Source organism: Amphiura filiformis, chromosome 15 (assembly GCF_039555335.1).
Source record: "Amphiura filiformis chromosome 15, Afil_fr2py, whole genome shotgun sequence".
NCBI lineage: Eukaryota > Metazoa > Echinodermata > Ophiuroidea > Amphilepidida > Amphiuridae > Amphiura > Amphiura filiformis.
In genome coordinates this window covers 60677130-60694558 of record NC_092642.1, presented here as the reverse complement: position 1 = coordinate 60694558, position 17429 = coordinate 60677130, and the positions used below count along the sequence as shown (strand labels likewise).

General features: G+C 38.2%; 1 protein-coding gene across 1 annotated transcript; it reads left to right on the top strand.

Moving 5' to 3' along the window:
* The first annotated feature begins 2947 nt into the window (after positions 1–2947).
* On the top strand, positions 2948–13753 carry LOC140171911 (uncharacterized). The gene is made up of 8 exons (XM_072195253.1): positions 2948–2979; positions 4497–5025; positions 6826–6883; positions 7496–8463; positions 8992–9279; positions 10023–10124; positions 11169–11372; positions 12229–13753. Exons 2-8 carry the CDS (start codon positions 4536–4538, stop codon positions 12534–12536), a joined length of 2418 nt encoding a protein of 805 aa, XP_072051354.1. The 5' UTR covers positions 2948–2979; positions 4497–4535; the 3' UTR covers positions 12537–13753.
* Positions 13754–17429: the final 3676 nt, after the last annotated feature.

Here is a 17429-nt window from a genome sequence, read left to right as displayed (position 1 = left end):
TTATTCAAAAGACTGATTTCAATACAATTTTGGGGTTTGGGATCATAAAATTTTTGTTGCCGAAATAGGGGGTGCGCAATTTTATTGACGCAGACTTTTTGTAAATTTGGGAAAAAAAAAAAAAAAAAATGATAGCCCTCTAAGAGGATTCAAAAGATAACCTCTGCCCCAATAATCCCTAGCTATATTTGTTTGAAACTGTTCCACGGAGGATGTATCATAGGCCTAATAGGCTCAGTCTTCAAATGATATAAATAAAATTTGAATGAGTGAACGAACAAAATCATACAACGACCAACTGAATAGAGGCTGTGCATATGACGTATCAACCCGTAAATATGGCGGACTACTCAAATGCATTCAACAAAAGCATGATTGCATCTACCGCGACAGTTCGTCTCACACACATAACAAAATGCACTACGATGAAATAGGTTGATGACAACATTTGATTGAATGGACTGCACTGTGCCATGATTATGGGGAAGAAACCGGTTCAAATCCTTTGTTTGGAGCCAATCGATAAACGCAAGGCCTCTATAGCTATCATTGAATACTGGCTAGGATTCCACAACACAATGAGCGTGTTTATAGTGAGCCAGATTATGCGGTATTTAGCTGGACTGCCACGCAGTCTATATTTGTTTATGTTTTACTAACCATTGCAAATCTAGACTACGCGGTAGTTTAGCTAAATAACGGAAAGATTGTCTCACTATAAACACGCTCTATGAGAACATGTATCTCCCTGGCCTTGGATCTGCCTGGCCTTGTGCCAAATGTTATAAATAAATAAATAAATAAATAAAATAAATGTTATAAGGCGCTTTGGAAAGCACACAATACCCCAATGGTTTTCCATATTATGTGCACTCAACAACTATTCAGTATCGAAGCCCGGTATCGAAGTTACGTAATGTTACTATATATGTCAACGGGATCACGCGATACCAAAATAGCGTGATCGTAATGATCGCCATACAAACAGTGCTTGGTTCCGATCACGGAGTTACGTAACTACTTCGTGGTCTGATAGTTATATGATCAATGGTCTGATCTACTTGGGTTCGATCCTTTTAAGAAAAAATAGCTGATCATTTATAATGCATAAATGAATAAAGTAATCAGTAATGTAGTTACACAATTTGAAACATTGAGGCCGTTCTATTTTTCAAAGGTCATTTAACTGTTAAATGTAGTGGAATATATCACGCATTGATAGGTAGCAGGTGGAGCAAATTTTGTCAGCGGTTTTTGTTGCCGTTTGTTCGCAGTGCCTATTTATCTAAAAAAAAAAAATAAGAAAATTAAAATTAAATTTAAAAAAAATCACAATATTCGTTCGTAAAATGGGGACAAAATCAAAAAACATTTCTTGACCCTTCTTTACATAAAAGTGGGGACAGAAATCAAGATTCGAACAAGTACCATTCACCAATCAAGGCGCACCCTCTACCGACTGAGCTTACGGGTCAGACAATAGTAGGGTGTAATTTTGAACTGAAGAATATTAAAAAAGTATGAAGAAATTACAATGTTATAAAAAGATTGACCAAAATGAGTTAGGTATAACGTATGAATCGATTTACAAATTAAGTCCAATGGCACTTTCAGAAAGAATACCTGAAGAAACCCCAAAACATTTGCTGCTCTAGCAACTAACCTAGTGACCTAAAGTATTGGGTCATGTCACGATATTTTTTTCTGAGGCATTATGTCCAGGTTGCTCAATTTAACATACACGTATCCTTAATACTGTTGAGATTTTACAAGGATGGCGCTCTCACATTTCTAAGAATCCAAAAGCGCCATTAGGCGAACGTTTACGGTATATATACAAATGGTAATGAAAAGTAAACCCAAGTTATACTAAAGTAATTTACAAACATGTATGTAATTTCAATGATGTGCACTAATTTGGACATCAATTCAACACAATTTGAAAGGGCATTCCGTGATCCACACTTTTGTACAGAAATATTCAGATTTTTATCATGTTTATACCACTGGAAAACTCTGGCAGAACTGTTTCTGTATAAAATAATTCTTGCCGATTAATTCGTTTAGCAAGCATATCGTCAAACTTGTTCGCCAAATTACAACACAGCAAGTGGCATATGGGGCATATAAATACACATAGAGGCTGTATCAAAATCATACCAGTACTCATCAATTTTGATGTTGATTGATAAGCGTACATGCTTATTTTATTCTTGCAAACAAACAATCTGATCAACTGAAGTTGTGAGATTTAAGCTTTTGCTCCTGGATATCTACTGACAAATGTCATAAAAAGTGGATGCTATAGGATTGTGAAATACTCCTTTAACATATTATGTCACATTTAGTGATGTAAAAATTCACACACACTCTAAAACGCATATTTTTGGCTCTTATTTCCTAAAATAATCCCAACATATAAAAATTTGACTTTTACCAGGGACTTTTGTTTCCAATTTCGACTAACAAAGATTAGGGTTGAGCTGCTATTTTATTTTATATTTTTGTATATCTGGAAGCTTCTGGCATCGGAAACGGTACACGTATATTTAGAAGGATATTAATTTTTATATCTCAGATTTATATCCTATTAACAGAGTGCGGCGTTATGCATGGATACGTTACTGCACTGATCAATATAACGGCCATTGTAAAGAATAGCAGTAGCACTGAACTTGACGATTCCTTTAATGTGGCTTTATGGCAATACAATAGTGTAGTGGTGGAAGACGGTTGTTTTGTTATTATTATATCGAACTTTAACATTGGCAAAGCGGATATTGCCTAGTATACACTACAGCAATAGGTTGATTGCATTGTTAGCTATACTGTTTGAATCATTGTACTTATTGGCTTTGACTGTGTCCGTGACTATATTATACAGAGACCATTAGACATTATGTTGTCGTAACTAGTACGCATGACTTTGGCTCCAACTTAAAAAGTTGTTTTTTCACTTCAGTTCTGTCAACCATTGTGGTAAGTGTAAGTGTTACGAATAAATTGACGTTTCAGCGTAGATATATTGGTGTTGGTATCGTTATGAATTTATTATAAGTATAATAATAAATTATGAAACGGTCTTATAATTACTATTTCCTTGGACCATGATTCAAGCAATTACGGCCATTCTTACGCGCAGTTGAAACATATTTTGTCAGCGTTTGAGAACCCCTAAAAGACATCGACAGTCGACCCATGAATAATAATATTGTGATATTGTCATGCCGTATCCCAGCTAACCAAATAACGTTTTCTGAACGTTGTGTGAACGTACCGTTGACGTTTTCTAGACGTTTCAATAAACGTTTTAAAAACGTAATTTTGATTTTACGTTTTAAGAACGTTATTAAGAGACGTTCTAAAAACTTTTTACGTTACCCAGGACCTACAGAAAACGTATTGGCCGTTGTAGCACGCAACTGACGTACAAAAACGTGTTCCATATTTTTTTTGTTTTATTGCAGAACCCACTCATCACCACCAGAAAACGTATGTTACGTTTCTACTACGTTTTTAGAACGTATACTTGACGTTTTAGTGACGTATAGAAAACTTTACCAAGTGTTATATTTTAACATGTTTAAGACAATAAAAACAAAGCAATAAAGAATTACATTTTCCAAAAAACATTTTCCAAAAAGTTATTATTATTATTATTTTTGTCACGATCATAAAACGTTTTATGTGCGTTTTATTAACACACATGAAGAATTTTCTTTGTTGAAAAAACTACTATGACAAAAAGAGAAATAAGAATACATGAAAAACTTAAAAGCAGGCCTACACTATAGAAATAAGAGTTGTACGCAGATAGCCTCGCTAATATAGACGCGTAGAGTAGCGTGTATTAGCATGGTTAGTCGCGGAGTAACATGCGTCGTTGAATGTTCCACGATGTACACGAATTGAGTAATTTTACTATAACAAAAGTACCACAAATTAAATGTTATACAGACGAAAATGCTTAGGTTCTGCTTCACAGATGAACTGGTCCACTGTTTTTCCAGCGAAACTGGAAATTGATTTTAACAGTGGGTCATATACATGATCTAGAAAGTATACACCCTCGTCACGGTTGAGGAGCACCAAAAAGACGCAGAAAAGATTGCAACTAAAAACTTTCACTTGAGCCAGCAGAAAGCTTTCAACCACACAATAGCACAAGTCGGCAATAACTGACCGCGTAGCGCAAGAAAATCATGTCATCGACTGGAAGGGGACAAATTACTCCACAGAGACTCAAATGCCTTCACAAGGAGAGTAATGGAGGCAATCAAAATTAGAAAGAAAGGCTAGTACTCACTCAACCGTGACGAGGGTGCATACTTTCTAGATCATGTATATGACCCAATGCTAAAATCAACATCACTCGGGTATTAACGAGGATGCGTCGTTAGCAACCAAGTTTCGCGGAAAAAGCAGTTGACCAGTTCAACTGCAGTTGCAACCCAGTACCATATTGCCGTACATATTGACATTTATTTGATTTCCAGTTTGTGTTTTTGCAGATTGTACCGAGCAACAAACCAATCATGAAATTTCACAGCAAATGTCATGGAAGAAATATAATCCTCTCGGAAGGGGCAACAGTTGCTACAAGAATTGCCAGCTTTGGCCATGGGATCGTGTTTGGCGACCGTCCAGTAGAACCGGGGGAAAAAATCACTATCGAAATCAAATCTGCGCAATCGGGTTGGTCCGGCGCTTTACGTTTTGGTTTCACCAATCACAATCCAGATACTATTGATCCTAAATCATTGCCAAAGTATGCAATTCCGGATCTCATAGGAAAACCAGGTTATTGGGCTTCGGATGTACGTGACGAGAATCGGATAAAAACGGGAATAACATTATTTTACCTCTACACTGCCGAAAATACCGTGAAATATTCCACTGATGGGCAAGTTTGGGAAAGGGTTGAAAATTTCAAAAAGAAAACATTCGTGAATGTGAATACTGACGAGCCAATGTGGCCTCTAATTGACGTGTATGGAAATACCACTTCGGTGAAACTTGTGGCAGGTAGGCCAATGATCTATATGGCAAAAGAGTAAAAAATAACACCTAATGTTATCGTAGTATAGGCAGGAATATGCACTACTATGGTTTTATTAAAGGGGTGGTTTATTCGGGTTTATTTTCACCTTGTTTGATTTTAATTCACTTTGACTTACCGTACAAACATGGTAAAATCCAAACCAAACATTCAAATTGTCAATGATCAAATTCAAAAAGTTGAGTTTCATCTAGCTGATACTAACATTTTGACTACCTTGAAAACCTTATCTAAGCTGTGGATTGGACCACGAGCCCCCCCCCACCCCACCCCGTCACCATGAATAAAATAAATGTAGATATTTATATAGCGCTTTATGCCGTGAACAGCCTCAAAGCGCTTTACATTTATTCATTAGAATACGTCGGAACCACGTTAGCAGCCTACAAGTGGCGCAGGGTTCATTAGTACAACTACTGTGACTACCCCTAACAGCTTCCCATTGCACCTGGGTGGGGTGAGGCAAGCAAGGCAAAGCGCAAGGAATCGAACCCACGTACGTCGAGCAAACTCTCAGATTATGAGTCCAAGGCCGTAACCACTGAGCCACCGTGCCCTCTAAACCTTCAAGTTCTCATGCAGAGTTGAAACTTCATTCGCGATCAAAACTTGTTGCTGATAATAATATTTAAGGCAAAAAAAAACAAAAAACCAGAGTACAGAAGAACAAAGTAAAAATAATGTGAAGTTGTTGGGAATAGTGTTTCAATTTGACAGTGATCATGGTGATTTGTTGCTTTGTTCCTATTAACCATTTTTGCATATGCGCTACACTGCTTCGTGTCTTCTGACTGAGCATAAAAAGGGAGTTTCAATAGGACAATTAAGTAATGATCAGGGTATCAATTCCATCACAACATAATAAAATCCTTGAGATGAGGAATGTTACTTTACCATTGTCATGATTGTGTGCAATTACAGAAGATGGTGTTATTTCGACAATTTGTTTGCATTAAGGTTATTAAATATTTTAAACTGTTGTGATTTGGTAGTTCACAGCATCTTACGAACGGTAGTGAGCTTTGGCAAAAACTGCATTGCTCAATTCATAGCTAGCGTGTAGAAGACTTAAAATATCACAGATATACTTTTATAGGTCATGCGGTTCTTGAGTTACGTTGTAAAGAGGGCTGAAACAACAACACTTTTGTAAAACGTACATAACTCATTAACAACAATAAATTAAGCAAGTTTGCAAAGTATACGATTTGTAGAATGAACTTTTGCAAAACATCAAAGTGTTATTTTTCAATAATTTATTGATCTAGATAATGAAAATCGATTTTTAGGTTGCTTCGACCAACAATACCTCGTCTACCCTTAAGTCAGAGAAAGCAAAATGGGCAAGTGGACTACGGAGAAGTCTAGTATAATAAACATTTGCTCCTATCTTAGTATTAACACGTGTAAATACGAGCAAGTTTGGTACCAACAAAATTGCACAAGTATCCTCCTTTCAAATATATTTTCAAATTTTCTTTATACCATTTCTTCCTAAAGATACAAAGGTGTAAAAGGGATCGAGACTTTTGGGACACACTGTATTTATTTTTTTTTAAATGATTTCTGGCAGTTCACAATCGTTTTGACGTAAGATCATAAGAGAGGGCCAACATATTGAATAGGGCTACTTTGAGCATGCGAAATGATGATTGATTCCGATTCAATTGTTTCTCTTTACCTTATATTAGAGTAAGATACTATACAACATAAGACAAAACTGTATATATATAATTATAATTTGCGCATTATATTCTTTTACATAGGTTTAGATAACGTCGTTTTCAATTCCAAAGCTACAAAGACTACCATTGACTCGCAAAGGTACGTATTTAAAGCACGAACAAAATATACCTTTTATTATATTCTAAACGGATCATTGATTATGGCAATCAATGTTGTTGTTGTAACGTGTTCTTGTAACGTGTTGTGATTGTTGCATGTTCGATTACATTATTTAATTTACTTCAAGGCATATTGTAACATTCCCTGAGGAGGACACCCTCCATTGTTTTTCAAAATTCAAATTTTTCAATGATTGTAATGTACTTTCATAAACTAACACATCCTACAAAAAATAAGGCATTAGGTGCTGTACTTGTGATAAAAACCGATGTTTTTAATAAAACGACGTTTAATACAGACAAACGAAATTATTGGTCTAACACATACGCGATGTTGATAACACTGTACGTACATGGCAAACGGGATGGTCGTAACACATCAACAGGACCAACCTCAGTCAATAACGACGGAGTGACACGCATTGGCAACATAGGCGCTGGGGTTAAATTGCGATTTTATTTGCTTTACGTTATTTGTTTGGCTCAAAATTAAAAGGGGACATATCTGACACTAAGAACTAACATTTTGTGGATAAGAAATACAAATGGAAATGTTACAATATGGCTTTAAACTTTCTGTTCCCACCTACAGTCTAACAGAACCAACTTCAGTCATGTCAGTAGGGATAAAAACCTTTGACGACTTGAAACCCGGTATTTTTCGGGCAATGCTGTGGCTTAAATCATGCGGCGACGATTTCTCTACTCAGGAAGCTACAAAAGCACTTTCGGTAATAGAGAGATCCTGTGAATATGGTGAGTGCCCGTGTGAGAACCAGCATCTACTTGGGATGTATTTGAAGATAGAAGGCTTTGCACAGCTTTTTGCTAAGATTTGGAAATGGCTGTTGCGTTTCTTGGAAAGAGACAACTGGAGAGAAACTGGTTTTACCAATCTGAGGCTTCTAGTGAGAATTGGAGTGAACTTTACTAACCATTGTCCTGCCGAATTCGGTGCAGATTTAGGAGTACACGGCTGTATTCCTTTGTTACTTGAAGGGTTGCGGAAACTCAAGAAATACTTCAACAAAGGAAGTGAAATAGCTTTACTACGAGGTGTAGTCGGAGATTTGTTTGGCATTCTTCACAATTCTATACACAAATGTGAGAGTAACCGCGAAATTTATCGCAAAGCTCGCGCAGTTGAAGATCTGACAGAATATTTGAAGTACGAAAACGCTTCAATAAAATTACAATCCCTCTTGATCTTGGCATACGTTGTGAATGAGTCTGAAAGTAGCATTCTTACAACAGCCGAGGGAGGGATAGCTAAACTTGTTGAATTGTTGAAATTGGCCGTCAATTCAGAAGATCACAAAGCACTTTTCGAATCTACCACGCTGTTCTCCGCATTTGAGTTGCTGGATTGCTTGAATCACCTGGCTATTAACGACAACAACAAGCGTGAGATAGAGAAGCAGGGTGGTGTCCCTGCTATAGTAAGAATGTTGCAGGATGACTTCTCCGAGGAAGAACAAAGCGTCGCTGCTAGAGTCTTGTGGAATTTGTCGTTCGTTGAGTCAATCAGGAAGTCCGACCTTCTTCAAACAACCGTAAAGCGTGAGTTATGTAATAATTATATTTACATGTTCGGATAAACCTCGTAATAGCTAAACAGGCTAAACATAATCATGGAATAGAATATTTCTTCGTCTCGAAGTGACCTTCTACATAGCGGGTGGTCTTCTTATACATTTGAATGCAAAGGCGGAACAACATGAGACTACTGTGCAGCAAAATTGGTTATTTTGTTCAACTTTGATTATATTGTGAACGTTTCCGTCGTTGAACATTTTTTCCTTGTTAAATACTTTCAAAATGTTGTTTTTGATAGCATATTACAAATTCGGAATTCCCCCACCCCCATGTGTAATAATTTTCCTATTCAAAATATTGCTACTTAAATTTGATGATATTTATCTGTATAGTGGTGATTGAATGATGTGTCATGACTATGGGTCATTCGTATTTATAAAAACGTATTAATGTAGTCGAATCATGCTCTCAAGGATTTTGGAGTCTGTCAGATGCTTTATAAGTTACACGTTTAACTTGGTTATAATGCTCTGTTTTGTTTTCACCATGCAGCGCTTGAGAAACTGCTCAAATCAACCGACAAAAACCTTCAGGATTCGAGTGCATATGCTCTCTGGCAAATCAAAGGAGCCAATCACGGTAACATTCCAATCAGAGAACATCCTACACAAGGCTCTCCTCTGTACGAAGCATCAATCAAACGACCAAAACAGTTAAGATCCCAGAAGACGGCGCAAATTATGATCAGCTATCAATGGGACTCCAAGCCAACAGCTACCAAGCTGAGAGATAGTCTAGTCAACAGCGGGTATAGGGTGTGGATGGATGATACTCATATGAGTAAGATTTGCTTATTTATCTCTTGTTCTTAGCAGAAGAGTGTCTGGGCTATCAATTCTTATTCGGTAGATTAAGTTCCCTGGTTCAATTTGCCATGTAATTTTGCTATAGCCTGTATTATAAATTGATGGTGCTCTACTAAAATCTGAACCATCTCATCGCCTTTTGTACCAGATGCTTTTCACTTGTATGTAACAAAATCTGGCTTATTGGATCGTAAACATCATTACAATTCAGATTTGGGCAGTTTTGTTAGTGTCATAAATGTGCTAACATAGCCTGCTAGTGGTTAAGCCGAGAGCCGCGTATTAAAGACAAAATAAGACATTTTCCATGAATCTGTAATAACTTAAGTAGCGAAATTAGCTTCAACTTTGTTAATACTGCTGTTTCATTTTAAAAATACATAATGACAATTTGGGTGACTTATCTTTCACTTTTAGTCATTATTTATACACAGATTTTATTTTTATTTTCACTTTCGCTGTGATCATTTAATAACAGCTGTTTAATGCTTAGATTGGTTCCGGTTAGTCATACCCCTGCGACATTATAAGCCCAGTCACTGTGAAAACATCTCCCCAGCCCACGATTGATCCCAGTTTTGTAGCCTGAATCTTAGTCAGTTCTCGAGACAGTAACGATGGTTATTTGTTTCTTTCATCAAGTCGTTTTTCTTATATAGATTGCCAACCATATGTATAATATAATTTATTCACACTCTTTTCTATCTTCATCTATAGCCGGTGACATACTTGCTGCAATGGCCGAGGCAGTAGAAAAGTCGCATGTTGTTCTCATTTGCATGTCTGAGAAGTACAAGAACAGTCAAAGTTGCAGGTCAGGTAAGTTCAGGGCGTATCAGGGGACTGTTGTCGGAGGTCATGTATTAGTTCAGCGCGTATCAGGACAGTTGTCGGGGTTCAGGGCGTATCAGTGAACAGTTGTCGGGTGTCCGGTAAGTTCAAGGCGTATCAGGGGCAGTTGTCGGGGGTCATGTAGGTTCAGGGCGTATCAGGGGACAGTTGTGGAGGGTCGGGCAAGTTCATGGCGTATCAGGGGACAGTTGTCGGGGGTCATGTAAGTTCAGGGCGTATCAGGGGACAGTTGTGGAGGGTCAGGCAAGTTCAAGGCGTATCAGGGGCAGTTGTCGGGGATCATGTAAGTTCAGGACGTATCAGGGGACAGTTGTTGAGGGTCAGTTAAATTGAAAGTGTATCAGGGGATAGTTGTCGGGGGTCATGTAAGTTCAAGGCGTATCAGGGGACAGTTGTCGGGGGGGGTCATGTAAGTTCAGGGCGTATCGGGGACAGTTGTCGGGGGTCATGTAAGTTCAGGGCGTATCAGGGGACAGTTGTCGGGGTTAGGTAAGTTCAAAGCGTATCAGGGGATAGTTGTTGGGGTCAGGTAAGTTCAGGCCGTATCAGTTGTCGGGGTCAGGTTAGTTCAGGGCATATCAGCGGACAGTTGTCGGTGGGTCAGGTAAGTTCATGGGGTATCATGGGACAGTTGTCGAGGGTTAGGAAAGTTCAGGGCGTATCAGGGGACAGTTTTCGTGGGTCAGGTAAATTCAGGGCGTATCAGTTGTCGGGGTCAGTCAGGAAAGTTCAGGGCATATCAGCGACCAGTTGTCGGTGGGTCAGGTACGTTCATGGCGTGTCAGAAGACAGTTGTCTACTGCCAACCCTTTCAAACTTTCAAAAGTAAATGAATTAAATGTAGAGGTATGCAAAAGGGTTGAAATTTGGCTTTGTTGAATCTTGATCAAGTTGACAGAAAATATTACCTCTCGTACCATTTCTCAATCTTCGAAGTTCAATCGTCTACGCGGTCTTATCCTCGTCTAATATGTTCATTAAGCATTAACGCGATATTTCTTCTCTGTACAGAGGCCGAATATGCATATAAATTGAAGAAGGCAGTTATTCCACTCCTGATTGAGGATGGTTATCAACCAGATGGTTGGTTAGGACTTCTGCAAGGAACGAAACTCTACTACAACTTCTCTTCTGACGCGCTGGTGAAAACTGAATTGCCGAGGCTCGTAACTGCCATCAAAGAATGTATACCATCTGATAAAGATGAAACTGAAGGTAAGATGACATGGAAGGATGCCCAGTGGCATAGCCGTGGGCAAAGGGGGGAAGCTGCCCCCTGAGAGATGCTGGGGTTTTAGGCTTTTTTTGTATTTTTAGCCCATTTTCGTCAAAGTTTTTCCCAAAGTTGTCTTGCCCCCCATTGCCCACCATCTGAAAAGTGCTGACCACGCCACTGGAAGTGACACACTTGGAAACACTGGGTAATTTTAATGGCTCAACTGGTGGATAACATCGTTACGTCGTTGTCAATAAGTCCCAGACAAATTATTATATTGATGTAAACGGGTTGAATAAAATTCGAGTAGGTAGGTAGGTAGGTATGTAGGTAGGTAGGTAGGTAGGTAGGTATGTAGGTATGTAGGTAGGTAGGTAGGTAGGTAAGTAGGTAGGTAGGTAGGTATGTAGGTGTTTTTACATACGTTTTAAAGGTCTTGTAACTTTTTTTAATTATTTATATATTTTTGTTGTTGTTGTTGTTGTTGTTGTTGTTGTTGTTGTTGTTGTTGTTGTTGTTGTTATTGTTGTTCTAGGGTCGGGTCTATTATTAGGGTCAATCGGGTTATTCCAATACAACAATTTGTTTGCCTAATACTGAATGACTTTTAACCAATAGTTGATTTGATGATGGTTCGAATCTCGTTCTTCATTAACATGCATTGCTATTTTAAAATGTGTTATACTAATCGTAAATCAGAGCTCAATATATGGTCAATATGGATGGAAACCACTCCGAATTACCGACAATCTGCCCCGATAACCTACAATCTATGATTAAGTAGCAATATTTTTAAATGTTTAGATAACCCATTTAAATTATATAGATCATGAGATTATATCTATTTTTCCCTAGGTCCACCAGTTCCCCCAAGGCACCACAGAGGTGTGCGTAGTCATGGTGGTACTGCTCCACCACCAACATCCAAACCATCTGCTTCCAACTGGACTGAATCCGACGTCCAAGAATGGCTGAAGAAAAACAAATTGGATGACCTATGTGATCTCATGGAATCATATGATGGCGAGCATCTGGAAGCGATGTATAAGCAATATCGCGAAGACGGCCGAAATTTTGAGAAAGACATGAAATCTGATTATCAGATGAATTCCCGGGTATACCTTAAGTTTACGGTTGCACTTGGAAAGTTATTCAAGGAATAATCGCCGCGCCCATGCCTCTTAAGCATGATATATGTCCCTTAAAGGGTAAACAGAGATTTTATGTAAATATTCCTTTCAAAAGTATGGGGGCTAGCAAAGGAATGTCCAAAAAGATATAACGACGGTTGATAAATATATGGAAGGATGGAGCGGGTCGTTGGGTAGAGCTATTCTGGCCCATTTTGTAAAAATTCTGGTAGAATGACCGTAACAAACTACACCATGTTGTGGTTGAGAATATGTTCTTATTCCATTCACCGTAGCAGTGATGATGTAACAAGATTAATCACCATAGCAATAGGTTAAAACAATTCTTGAATAATATATACACTGCACTACGAGCAGGTTGCCCTCATCACCTGTGTATATCTGCAATCATAGATTGAATACAATACCGCTCTTTTCATTTTTCAAAGATAATAACAGCTGAGAGCTTCCATATTCCATTCACCGTAGAAGTGATGATGCAGCAGGATTAACTACCATATCAATACGATAAAACAATTTTTGAATATATCGCCCTGCACTACAAGCAGGTTGCACTCATCACCTGTGTATATCTGCAATCATAGATTGAATATACAATACCGCTCTTTTCAAAGATACAATCTTACAGATGCGAGTGATTAGCATAATACGAAATTCTATAGAATTACGATCCAGGTCTTTATCCCTGTTCTTTGACATCTATTGTTCAATGCATAGGTACCGCGTGAACGTGCTAGTGCGGTGCGATATATTAAAAAAATGTTTAAAACCTATAACTATGGTTATTAATCCTGTTACATTATCACTTCTACGCACGGTTTTTGATAGTATGTAAAACGGTGTCATTTTAAAGAAAAGTTGAACAATGATGGCGCTATTTATCTTAAAATCTAGTTTGCATCTTTACAAGGGTAGACGCTTGTATAATGGTATCAGAATATCAGCAAAAAACTAACAAATGAAATTTTCGAAAGAGTTTTAATCATGAAATGTAAGGTATAACTCATAACTCATATTATTTGGCAAATTTGAATTTAAAATATATATAAATAGCGCCCTCAATTAGCACACAAATGTACAGTTTATAGAATAAAAATCACCACAAAAAGCAGAAAAAGATAGATATTTTGATATAGAAACGAAAATCTATGTTAAACATTGCTAACAAATATATGTGTATATACAGTTTATTTGTGGCACTATTCAGGTCTAGAATTGAACATTATATAATGTCGTGTTAGAAAAATTAATAAATAATCACATTCGTGTACGTTGTCTTCAAAATATTTATGCAAAATTGATTATTCTATTGTTGAATGTCGGACAATAAAGCTTGTATTTACAGTCTCTAGAATTGGTAACTCAATGACAATAGTCCGAATCGACTCGCTTTCCTGAAGCACATATAGTTGGATTGACATGAATTGTGTTACCCGACCACTTCCAAGCAACATAGGCTACAATCAAGTGCAAATTTGCTGGGACACCTCCATAGTTCAATGACCGTCCCCGCTCCCCTGTTTCAATGTTGTATACCAAACGCATTATTTTTGAAATGTGCTATATGTTTGCTCCAACATTGGTTGGGTGAGGGGAGGGAGGGGATTCGAAATAGTTGGAAACTACACAAGTAAAACATCATAAGGTGAACTTCTTATGACAGGTTTTATTGAACAGAGGGCGCGAAATATGTACAAGTGTCCCAGGGAAATTTGCACTTGATTGTAGCTATACTGGTGTGTTTACTATTGATATGATAAAATTTCAAATCCTTGAATATATTTCGTTATTTTTGCTATTTGAAAAAAAAAATTGTAAGGCTTGCACATGAATATGTGTGTTGAAAGAATATGATAACCTTTACTCTGCTTATTGAATTCCCCGGCTGCGTCTTGAAAACAAAAAATAACGGTAAAGAGGGTAATGAGCATGCGCAGATCGTGATTTCAGCAGCAGAGCATGCGTATATGCGTAGTGGAAAAGAAACGTTATGTATCTATCCTACAGGTGGTGTTCGTACAGGTACAGGTGGTGTGTTATACTTTGCCTGGACTGCCCTGGTGGAGTGCTCGGCCTTTATCTCGAAACTATTAAATCACGGCGGAACAAAATCGACATGCCGTGCTGTTGAACAACTAGTGGAATCGCCCTACTGTCATGGCAATTTCTGACACGAAGATATAGGGATGAGGACGCGGGGGGGACTAATTAATCTTGTTCCAGTTTATAGCTTCTGCGCCGTTTACGTCATTCCATATTTGCTAGCAAGTTTAATAAATCTGCAGGGCAAATTAATTTCGATTCAATAATATTGGCACAATTAGAAGCTTTTCTTTCTTTTCCCATCCCCTTCCGTAAATATTTAACGGTTCCTTATTGCCATTTTATATAAATTTTTAACAATTTTTATACAATAGAATAGAAATAGTGGGTTAAAAATAAGACATAGACTGAACTTTGTACACAAAAACCCACCATAAAACGCACGCATTAATTTGTCCCTTATTTCTTAAAATTGGCGAATTCTATCTAAAATATGGACTCAAAATGTGACTTTTATTTCAAATTTACAGGTTCAACTAAAGGGTTAGGATCTAGCTATGTTTTATTTGGCAAGACATGATAAATACTTTTTAAATCCCAAACAATTAGTGCTGTATTTGTCTGCGGGAATCGGGAGTAAGAAAATAATGTATTTGTCTATCAAACTTGAATTGCTTGCTTGCAATAGTTGTAATGGTTCATATCAACAGAAAAGAACAGAGTACGGCGTTATGCATGGATGCACTGTGTAACGTTGCATACGGGTCGAGGTCGACTATTATGACGAATGGCAGTAACATTGAACTTGAACACTAAACAGTGATTGTTTGCATTTTGATAGCCTGTATTTGGCAACTTTGACATAGTCAAAACGGACATACAGCAGTATAGCCTCCTTATTGCATTTGGCTTTGACTATAACTTACCAGTGACTGCTATTAAATACAGAGACCATCAGCCGTATCAAAATAGGTTGCATTGCATCCATGCCTTTGACTTTAATGGCACTATAATTAGGGGAGTTTTTCAATTCAGTTCTGACAAGCACTGTGGTAAGTGAGCTCAAGTGATACGAATAAATTTTGCTGTTGATGTATCGAGTCCCAATTTCCGTCCCCGTCCCCATGGCTCCGGACCCTTCAGGGCTGTACCCGTACCCGTGTATATCGAAAGGTTTGGCTACAAAACGATACTCTTAATGCATCTATGGGCTTCTATGTACAGTTTCCACCTCGATACACCTGAGTACACAAATTTGTCCAAGAACAGTGAGTCTAGCAATGCATTGTCTCTACACAGTCTGTGTTTACACAACACGTTTGAGCTGTGTGAGCTTCTAGCTGGTGACTAGTGGAAAATACGCCATCTATGAATGGTTTTGTCAGAACCCCAATAGTTTCCTTCATCCAATCAGAAATAGAACTTGGTCAGTTCCCTCGGATCGCGATGTCCAACAGTAGAGGCGCGTAGAGGCGCGTAGCGCCGACTTCGAGGCGCGCAGCGCCGAGGTGTGAAAGGCGCGTAGCGCCGAGTCAGAACTCAGATTGCTTGTACATGGTATAGTCAGACCTCATAATTACTTGTGCTATTGGGCATTGGCAGAGGCTCTATACTAGAGCTAATCAGAAAAGGTTTTATATCGAACGAAAGCTAACACCTCCCGCTAAAAACACTTGTTTTTCATTACGTCAACAGATGATGCCATTTCATGTTTATAGCAAGGCAAATGTGGTAAATCTGTTGAAAACGGCCTATTCATGCACAATTTTTGACCAATGTAGGTTGTAAAAGTCGAAACCCCGGTTGATCCTTACAGTATTTTGTGGCGTTAAATGAAAGAGCACACATATATTGTCCGTATACTAGATTAATTGCGCATGAGCAATGGCCAATTCTCTTTCAATTGCAAATCTTGTGCAATAGGTTATTATTTTCGCTTGTTTTGTCGTACGGTTGCAAATTCAATGAACAATGTCTTTATAAAGAACGCTTAGAAATTGATATGCTCGCGCCCTATTTTTGCTCCAGACCCCTCTACTACCCGTACCCATGGTCCGTAGTCAGAGACGGGTTCCAATACTACACGTCGCATTACAGCACCATAGTAGCCCACTGTCTTCGTATTATGAAGAGGATTTAATAAAGACATGTATAGTTTACTCTATTTACGATGTATGTTTTTGCACTTTGGCCATTTCCTTGCACTTATTTCAAAAACCAAACGGAGTCTTCTCGGAGCCACACCGGCCGAATCAGCAGAAGAAGTGGCTAGACCGTGGCCAAAACTATACATGGTCTCCGACTACGCCGAAATCTTCGCTTCCACGCCTATTCCCCATTGCCCAAGTTAGTGTTATCCGACACAACGTGGAGGTTTGGGTTGGGTTGCCCGCGAACAATTACTATGCCAGCTCTGCGGGCCTTGCCGGACCTGGTCAAGAGTGCTCTTGCACTCGGCTTATATAGCCAATGAAACCACGTGACTGAAGGAGGCCCTCTCTCTTCGATATCCATTTCCGCCACAATGTATTTTGATATGTAACTTCAAACTAAACTAAAGGCGAAAAAGTCCTTATGAGCTAAAGAAAAAGTGAAATACGATTCATCAACATTGATGATTCACCTAGTTTTTTATGTTTAAAATAGTGCAAGATATTGCACAAAATAAGAAAACGCATTGTATTTTTTTAAAATATTTTATAGGTTTAGCCAACGTCGTTTTCAATTTCAAAGCTGCAAAGACTACCATGGACTCTCAAAGGTACGCAAGCACGAATCAAATATATACTGCACACAAAAAGTATACGTACACTTAAAAACCCAAAAGCAATATTTCAAAGACGCTAAACTATTTCAAAGACG

Bases quoted from the DNA above. Each gene is read 5' to 3' on its own strand.
- LOC140171911 (XM_072195253.1), top strand. From the start codon at position 4,536: ATGAAATTTCACAGCAAATGTCATGGAAGAAATATAATCCTCTCGGAA. The intron at 5,026-6,825 runs GTAGGCCAATGA...TCTTTTACATAG, and splicing joins TTCGGTGAAACTTGTGGCAG to GTTTAGATAACGTCGTTTTC. The intron at 6,884-7,495 runs GTACGTATTTAA...TCCCACCTACAG, and splicing joins ACTACCATTGACTCGCAAAG to TCTAACAGAACCAACTTCAG.